Source organism: Epinephelus moara, chromosome 24, assembly GCF_006386435.1.
Source record: "Epinephelus moara isolate mb chromosome 24, YSFRI_EMoa_1.0, whole genome shotgun sequence".
Classification (NCBI taxonomy): Eukaryota; Metazoa; Chordata; class Actinopteri; order Perciformes; family Serranidae; genus Epinephelus; species Epinephelus moara.
The window spans coordinates 50884743-50894379 of NC_065529.1; the positions used below are offsets into that span (position 1 = coordinate 50884743).

Genomic DNA, 9637 nt, shown 5'->3' on the forward strand with positions numbered 1-9637 from the left:
AGCACAAGAGTTCAGCGAGCCACCGAAGGACCGCCCTGCAGATTTACTATTGGTTCTGCAACGTAGGGAGTTTTTTTAAACTCTGAAATTGTATCCGCCCATCTAAACACAAAATCAGGGAGAAAGTCATCAGTCTTTAGTTAAGCAAAGCGTCTAAAGACTGACTTGTGAGTCAGGGAGGGAGGAAGGTTTAAGGAACTGTCCGTGAGAGGATGACTGTTAAGTGTGTGAATGTGTGTGTGTGTGTGTGTGTGTGTGTGTGTGTGTGTGTGTGTGTGTGTGTCCATTTGAATCAGTCAGGGTGGCCACATGTGTACAGTGAGTCTCAGTGAAAATGCACACACAGCTCTCCATGTGTAGCCTTGTGAGCGTCTCTATGGCCTTCAGTGTATGTGTGTGTGTGTGTGTGTGTGTGTGTGTGTGTGCTTGAGAATGTGTGTGTGCTTCCTGCGTGTGTGTTTATGTGTGCGTGTGTTTTCCCCCGGCGCTGCCTGTGTGCTGGTTAGAGCATTAATGATGTGTCTAGGGAGCACTGCCTCTACATAATTTATCAACCAGGATTTATTAGCCGCAGAATTAACTTGTAGGGGCCGGGGAGCGCACCATGCATTTGTTCTTGTTTTTGGATTTATGTGTGCGGATGCATTGTCACTCCCCTGTGATCCATTTCTCTCCATCAGCCTCCTGCCACGGGGACGTCCCCACTCGTATAATTGGCCAAGTTATTTTAATTTCAGTCGGGTTTAAATTACAATTCAGAGCGCTGGTTTCGAGTGTGTGTGTGTGTGTGTGTGTGTGTGTGTGTGTGTGTGTGGATGGCAGCACATACCATGTTACACACCCCCAACAGTAAATAATGTTTTATGTCGTTTACAGCAACACTCTGTTTGTGCGTCTGTCTGCATGTTCACTGTCTGTCAGAAGTTATAAGATGAAGCATCAGTATCGGATCATTTCAGACAAACACAGAAACAGTGCATGAGGAAAACAAAGTGTGAGTCTGACAGAAGATGAAGCTGTACCCTTGAATCTGTTCATTGTGTTCTGGACAAAAAAGCTTCGTACTCTGTTAAAAGTGTTATTTGTGCCAACGGTGTATTTTGTCCGTCCAGCCTTCTGGACAATATTTTTTCCCAGGAAACTGCCAAGTACATTACCTACACGTATTTCATAAGCAAACGTAACCTTTTCCACAGGTAACAGTTGCCAACGTCCTCTGAAAGCGTTCTGTGTGTGTGAGGCCTTTAATTCATGTTTGCTTTGTTCACTCATTGTTTTCTGTCTTTAAACCTTTTGTTTGAACAGTTCGCTGCAAATAGCGTTTATTTTGTTTCATATGTTGTGTCACTGCAGCGTTCTAGGGATGCACCGAATTCTGGGCTGATAATGATACTGACTGTAGCCAGTACCAATGTTTTTAGTGTTGTTCATTTTGGTTTGTTGTTATTTTTTCCCCCTTTTGTTCCAGGAACACAAAGACAGCTATAATTAAAGAAATAAAAATAAATTCAGTCCATTACACTGCACACACATTGAAGACAACAGCGAACAAACAGCTGTATTCTCACCAAAAACTACATTTTACAAGATTACATTTGAACACATCATGTTAAAATTTACTTTCACCCAATAACTGTTTTTACTGAATAGAGCTTGAACGCATCATAATGTAACTCAGTTCAGCTTCCATCAGCTGTTTTCAAACTGTGTTCATATCTGTGCATCCCTATTATAATTATTTATTCCCATTGAGTCAAATAATTATTATTATGTCTTTGTCTGTGATGAATCCTCTCTCCTGGTCTGTATATTGAAAGCTGTGTTCTGTGTCTCCGTCAGATCACAGAGATGGGGAAGGACTCCCTCCCTGCCTGGCTGCACTGGGACGCCAGCAGCAGGATCCTTCAGGGTCTGCCTTTGGAGGAGGACAAAGGCGTCCATTACATCTCTGTATCCATCTCCAACCACACCAAATCCTCCACTTCTTCAGAGGTGTTTTCCATCGAGGTTCATCCCGAAGATCATCTGGACGCAGATTCAGCCCAGCTGGCGTCCAACCAGGCCTCCACCGAAGACGACGTCCAGCCATTCATGTGTAGCAACGAGGAGCCGGTCACGGTGCTGACGGTGATCCTGGACGCCGATCTGACCAAGATGAGCTCAGAGCAGAGGGTGGAGCTTCTGGACGACATGAGGAGCTTCTCTGGGGTGGGGCTCCAGCACATGAAGATCCTCCCCGTGGTCAACAACAGGCTGTTTGACATGTCTGCGTTCATGGCAGGACCGGGGAACGCCAAAAAGGTGAGTGAATGTGTAAGACAGGGAGTCCATGTCGGTGATAAAAGCTAATGAGTGCATGGGCATGTGGCGCCATGGAGATGTTAGTGCTGCACCATTATAGACAGGATAGTCAGGAAAGTTTTTCCACTGCAAGGTGTGAGAGGTTTGACGGCTCCTCAGAATGAGAGGCTGCTGTTAGTTGAGAAAGCACTTGATTTGAATATGAGGCAGAGTTTTTATACGAGCAGAGCACGCATCCTAAACTTTGATATTGCAGCTGATCATTAACTGTGGGAGGCCGAATTCATGATCGTGGTTAATATTCATCAGTGATGCAGCCCTAGGATCAGCACATATCTGCCAGGCTGTGAATGATTTAACGTGTCATATTAGTAGATGGATAATTAGATTAACAATCCCCAATGTCTCCCCAGGTGGTGGAGAATGGCGCTCTGTTGTCCTGGAAGCTCGGCTGCTCGCTGGACCAGAGCACCGTCCCAAACATCAACAGTGTCCAGGGTCCTGCAAAGGAAGGCACGATGTCGGCCAAGCTGGGCTACCCTGTGGTGGGATGGCACATCGCCAACAAGAAACCCCACGTCCCTAAACGTGTGAGGCGCCAATTAAACAACACTCCAACACCTGTTCTGGCTGTGCTTCCTCCTACAACTGTAGTGGAGCCTCCAGTGAGGATTATTCCAACACTCTCGTCTCCTTCTATCGCTGCACCAACCGAAAGCTCTGCTCCGCCTGTAAGAGGCCCCGTTCCCCTGCCAGGAAAGCCTACAATCAGAGTCCGTGACCCTATTGCCCACACCCCGACCCTGGGGCCCCCTCAACCAACCAGAGTCATGGAGACCACCAGCACGCTTCCTATCCAGCCAACCATGACCAGGCCTACTTATGTGGAGGCGACCGCCACACCACCTGTACCAACTAAAAGACCGACCAAGAAAACTAAGAGACCTAAAACCACACCTGTGCCCAGAGAGCCAAAGACCTCCACAGCGAAGCCGTCCAGGCGCACCACACCGTCACCAGCCATCATCCCGGACCCATACAACGAGAAGCCTGTCCTGCGTAACCCCATCGACCAGGTCAACGCATTGGTGGGCACCTACTTCGAGGTTAAGATCCCATCTGATACCTTCTTTGATAAAGAGGACGGGACCACTGACAAGCTGCGTCTAACGCTGAGACAGAATCACAATGAGGTGGTCGGAGAGGGCTCCTGGATCCAGTTCAACACCACCAGCCAGCTCCTGTACGGCCTGCCTGACGTCCAACACGTGGGGAAACACGAATACTTCATGCAGGCGACTGACAAAGGAGGCCTGAACGCAATCGATGCTTTTGAGGTGCGTGTGAACCGCTGGCCCATCAACGACAAGACCCCCGTGATTTTCACTGCCAGATTCGACGGTGAGCCTCGTTCAGTTACGAATGACATCCACAAGAAGATCCTTCTGGTCAAGAAGCTGGCGTACGCGCTGGGCGACCGCAACAGCAGCACGGTCAGTCTACGAAACATCAGCAAAGGCTCCATTGTGGTGGAGTGGACAAACACCAGCCTCCCGCAGCACCCGTGTCCAAAAGAACAGCTCACGGTCATGAGCCGGACGCTCGCCAGTGCTGACGGAAAACCCTCACAGACATTCAGGTACTCTATGGAGCCTGAGTTCAAACCGCTGGATGTCATGGTGAAGGGAAGGGCGAGCTGCAGAACGTATTCCTTCATCCCGCCAGGAGAGATCGATATACCAGAACCTCCAGCAATCACTCCGGCTTCAGGAACAGGCCGGCAGAGCACAGATGACGTCTATCTCCACACGGTCATTCCCGCCGTGGTGGTGGCGGCGATCTTGCTAATAGCAGGCATCATCGCGATGATCTGCTACAGGAAGAAACGAAAGGGCAAGCTGACCATCGAGGACCAGGCCACCTTCATCAAAAAAGGCGTGCCGATCATTTTCGCAGATGAACTTGACGACTCTAAGCCGCCTCCGTCGTCCAGCATGCCCTTGATCCTACAGGAAGAGAAGCCCCCTCTTCCACCGCCCGAGTACCCCAACATGGCCACGCCAGAGACCACTCCCCTCAACCAGGAGCTGCTGGGGGAGTACACAGCTCTGCGTGATGAAGACCCCAATGCGCCTCCCTACCAGCCACCTCCTCCCTTCACCACTCCCATGGAGGGCAAGGGCTCCCGTCCCAAGAACATGACTCCCTACAGATCTCCACCTCCCTACGTGCCACCCTAAGACTTGTTACACCCTCCCCTCGTAGGGTGGAGGGAGAGGACGCCTGAGGAACTGTGACGGTTTCCATTCTGGTGTTTGTCTGTCTGGACATTTACAGGGAGAGATGACAAGAGGTGCTAAAGTACAAAACAGCGATGGGGGACTTTGGTGTGGGAGGGGGCGCGACGAGTCGGGTGGGGTTTTACAGGTGGGATGATTGGTTGAAACAGCTGGGAGGGACTACTGTTTTAGTGGTAGCCCAGCTACTACAGTGGCCTAAGACAAACAAATTCTCGTCACATTGGCTTTTGGATCGACCAGTTGGTCAGAAGCGACGACTGGGAGACGCGCTCTCCCTTCCCAGCATCCATTTCGTTCTCTGTTGATTTAAAATACTGGCTTTCATTTTGTTTTTTCATCATTATCCCCAGGTTATTCTTCTTTTTTTTTGTCTCTGGACTGAACCGTTTGCCTAACAACTCGTCTTTTGTCTTGCTTTTAAATAATACGAGGAGACAGTGAACTGCCATCAGACCACTGCAGGCAACAACTCGTGTTTTTACTGAGGAGACTGAGATTCTCTGAAAATGAAAAAACCCATCACAAGGATCTCAAATCACCCTGCAGACGACACAAGAGGACGTGAGGCCGCGGTGTGTGTGTGTGTGTGTGTGTGCGTGCGTGTGGGTATGTGTGAGAATGAGTGGGAGTGTGTATTCAGATTCAGTACGGTTTGCCTTTTAACACTAGTTGTCTGTTTCTATCCTTATTCACAATGTCTAGTAAAGATGAGAATAACAAGGTAGCCTAAAAAAGATTTAGAGATGAATAATAAATAATTTGTTTGTTTCATTGGTTTTAAAATTCACTGTATATCTGGAAGATGTTCTGATAGATTGTGTTCTATTTTTTTGGTGGTGGAGGGAAGCGGCAGGAAGAGGACTGCCTCGCTGAAATAACCTGCGGGAGCTCCTTACTTCCTGTTTGGATACGACTGCAGGTCAATTACAGTCCATCAGAGGGTAATCTTCCTCTCAGCAGATCTAACAGGGCCGATAAGGTGGAAGGAATCTGAGTGGGAGGAGGTTAAGAAAGAAGCTTTTCTTGTTCTAACAATAAACTTATTTATTATGTTTTAATGTGAAACTTTCTCGTTGTAACAAGATATGTTTTATGTTTTTACAAAATAATTTCATGTTATAACAAGAAACCTGTAAAAATAAACTTTTTTTTGTTAAAAAAGAGAAATATTTCTTTCTAAAGAGATACTTTACCTTTTGTTAATACGTGAAACTTTTCACGCATTAACAAGATGTTTTCTTGTTCTAACAATAAACATATTTATCTTGTTATGACGTGAAACTTTTCTTGTTATTACAAAAAAAGTATATAAATTAATAAAGTTTTTTTCTTGTTTAAGAAGAAAAGTTTCACGTTTCGACACTTTCATGTGATAACAAACTGTTCTTGTAAAGAAAAAATGTTTCTTGGTATAACAATATACTTATTTATCCTGCTAATACAAGAAATTTTTCACGTTATAACATAAGATGTTTTTTTTTTTTATAACAAGAAAACCTTTGTTATATCAAGATACTTTTTATGTTTTAACAAGATCTTTTTACATTATAACAAGACGTGTTTACCTGTTTCTTGTTATAATGTGAAAAGATCTTGTTAAAACGTAAAAAAAAATATCTTGATATAACAAAGGTTTTCTTGTTAGAAAAAAAGTCTTGTTAATGCGTGAAAAATGTCAAATATTAACAAGATAAATAAGTGTATTGTTTTTCCAAGAAAAAATTATTAAATCTTGTAAAAACTTGAAACTTTTCTTGGTATAACGAGATTTTGTTTTTACGTATTCTTGAAGTTTTCATGTTATAACAAACATTTCTCGTTGTTCTCGTTATAACGATACTTATTTGTTATAAAGTGAAACTTTTCTTGCTAAAACAAGAAACTTTTCACGTTAAAACTTGATTCTGATCAGTTATTTTTTCCTGGCGTGGTAGTTTTACACTTTCGTAGTTTCAGTTCACGCAGTTTGGCCTTGATTTGTCGACAGTAAAGTTAATAATACAGTAACAGTTAAACGCCCAGCCTTCATACGTGTACTCAAACAGGAAAAGGAGACCTGCAGTTTATTTTGGAGCAGGGATAATTATTTTTTTATGTATTGAGGCAGTTCTTCTCCTCCGTCGGAGAAACTTTGTGTGCCATGGAGACTCTCCCTGATGGGATTGTACAGATTCTCACATTGTAGAGGTCACAGAGGAGGCGATGGAGGCCGAGATTCAGAAGGAAGAAAGAACCCTGAAGTTCCAGTAATTAGCTCACAACGAAAATCTCCTTCTAATTTTTTTACCAAGTTTTTGATACAGCCTCAAACGGTTTGATTATTAAAATAAAACATGATTAATGATTAGTCTTCTGTGATTTGTAAAATTTTAGCCTAGAAGTTCGATTATGATTCAGTTATGTACACTTTGTTTTCTTTTTGTTTCTGTCATGGGTCACATTTTCTCAAGTGTTTTATTTTATCGTGTGTGTTTGCATATCGAAATGTATCTCCCACTATACAAAGATGGAATGACCCATATTTTATGTAATCACAAATTTTATTTTTATGTCCTTATGTTTGCTAATGAGTTTCAACTGAAAGTGACCCTTTGCAATAATAATGTAAGGCGCAGTCCACTCAGTGGCTGGTCGATGCAGGCTCGAGCAAGTGACTCGTATTGTCATAATCTTGTTGGTTTTTGCAGGATGCCAAGGCTTTTTTGCTTATCAAGTGTGCATTGTCATAATAAAACCAACTGGTACGATAAAAAACCAACTTCTTCATTCATGCATCTGATTTAACTTCTCCTTACTGGTTCTGCTGGGAGTTTTCCGCCTGTGGGAAACGTCTGGTTCCGTACTGCTCTGCGATCAAACCCTGCCTGATGTTTATGGATGAGGTTTTTGATCACTGTCACTTTTCTACTGCTCCCGCTTAGCCTTGAATTGATATATCAATCTGTCTGAAGTCCACAGGAGGTTTTACCTCCCGAGACGGCTCGCTGCCTGGCAACCATCTTTGGTCTTTGGACTCACTGAAACAATCGCGCTGCTCTCCTTTTTGTACTAAAGTATTCTGCTGCTGAATGACTCGTTGGACTATTCAGTTTGAAAGCTCTGCCCATTAAAAGGCTGTGCTGTGAAAACACCCTCTCAGCTCCGTCTGTCTCTCCACACGTTGCATACAGATAATTTGCATCGATTACTCGCAGTATTGATTAGATGTAAACAATTTGCCGGCTCTGTTGCACCTCTGTGATAATTCGTGACAGAGTTTAATTTGGAAGCGATGATGAACGTATTCTCAGGGCATCACCACTTGCTAAAATGGATGACAGTGATGACAGAGATGAATGGAGGATTGATCTTGGTTTGATTGAGACGAGATGTGAGGCGGCTGAATGTGACCATGACAAGGTCCTCGTCTTTGAAAATACAATCAGTGATTCGCTCATTTCAGAGGTGAAGAGGGCTGAATCAGCACATCTGTGGCCTCTCAGGCTTCATTGAAACTGGTTATAAGTTAAAAGCTCCAGTGTCAGATTCAGGGGGATTTATTGTCAAACATATAATCTAATCACTCTGTTTTCTTCTCTTTAATCACCTGAAAATAAGAATCATTGTGTTTCCATTACCTCAGAATGAGACGTTTATATCTACACAGGGAGCAGGTCCTCGTCTACAGAGATCACCATGTTGCACCGCCATGTTTCTACAGTAGCCCAGAACGGACAAACCAAACACTGACTCTAGATAGAGACATTTGCATTTCTGTGTCAGCTGCCGTGGTTTGAAGCCCCACCGCAACAAGAGCGACAAAAAACCACTGTTTTTTATTATGCATTATGTCTCCAGGTTGTCTGTCCGTCCTGTTGTGAACGTGATTTGTCCAGAACTCCTTCAGGAAAATTTTCAATTTGGCAAAACGGTTAATTGACTCAACATTGAACTGATTCAGATTTGGTAGTCAAAGGTCAAAGGTCAAGGTCTCTGTGACCGTGTCCGGCTCATGAACATGAAATCTTACAAGGCCTCACATTTGGCACAAACGTCCACTTGGACTCAAGAATAAACTGATTTGAATTTGGGGGTCAAAGGTCAGTGTGACCGCACAAAACATGTTTTTGGCCATAACTCAAGAATTCATACACTCATCATGACAAACCTGCACATAAATGTCTAATGGGATAAAATAATGAAGTGATGATAGTTCATATCCAAAAGGTCAAAGGTCAGCTTCACTGTGACATCACCATGTTCTGCATAAAACACTTTTTTTGGCCGTTACTCAACGTCATATCTCAGGAACAGGAGGGGAGACATTTGGTCATCAATAATGTTTCAGATTGTTAGATTTCGTGGAGGCGAGACAAAGTTTTCTACATGACTGTAAGTGAACATGCAGAGTAATTGATATTCAAATGGTCATTTTGAGGGTGAACTATTCCTTTATCATAGTGTCTTGTTTCACAGTAAGCAGCTTTCATATTGTATATTTTGTATTCATGATTTTGCACTCTGCCACTCACCATGGACGCACAGTAACTTCAGGATTTCGTGAGCAAATTCTCGTCTGGGATGTGCTGAACATCTGATTGGGGATTCAGGCAGATTATAGATGTGCTGAGGCTGCATTTTACAGAGTCTAATCAGTCGCCTTCAAAGTACCAGACAAGCTCCATCTATCACTGGGAAGTTGCTGAAATGATTTGTAGTGCCACTTTGTCTGCATGCTGCAGGAGCATCGCATCACGGAGGCAGCGCTCTGCTCCTCCGCAACATGAGGTCAAACCAAGACGACTGAAACTCAGACTGCTCGTGAGTCCTGCTCACGCGTGGACTGAAAGCAGCTGGTTGTCGCTCGTTACACAGGGCTGATTAGTGCTGTAAAGTTTATGTAAAGCACTTGTGAGTGAGAGGCCTCGGTTGGTCCTTCATGAAGCCTCTCTGCAAAACTACACTTGATAAATCCAAGAATAGGAGTCCTTCTCAGAACAGAGGCCCCAGAGTGGAATCAATTATCAGACTGCATGAATGTACACCTAACATTGACT

The 9637-nt window shown here is 44.1% G+C and overlaps 1 protein-coding gene across 2 annotated transcripts in view; it reads left to right on the forward strand.

Moving 5' to 3' along the window:
• The window catches only part of dag1 (dystroglycan 1), a 67748-nt gene extending 60389 nt beyond the window's left edge, over positions 1–7359 (forward strand). For both annotated transcript variants that reach the window (XM_050037661.1, XM_050037662.1), the window contains exons 3-4: positions 1840–2301; positions 2715–7359. In XM_050037661.1, the coding sequence (XP_049893618.1) occupies positions 1840–2301; positions 2715–4541 (2289 nt within the window). In that variant the 3' untranslated portion in view covers positions 4542–7359. The remainder of the gene's footprint in view (positions 1–1839; positions 2302–2714) is intronic.
• The last annotated feature ends 2278 nt before the right edge of the window (positions 7360–9637 follow it).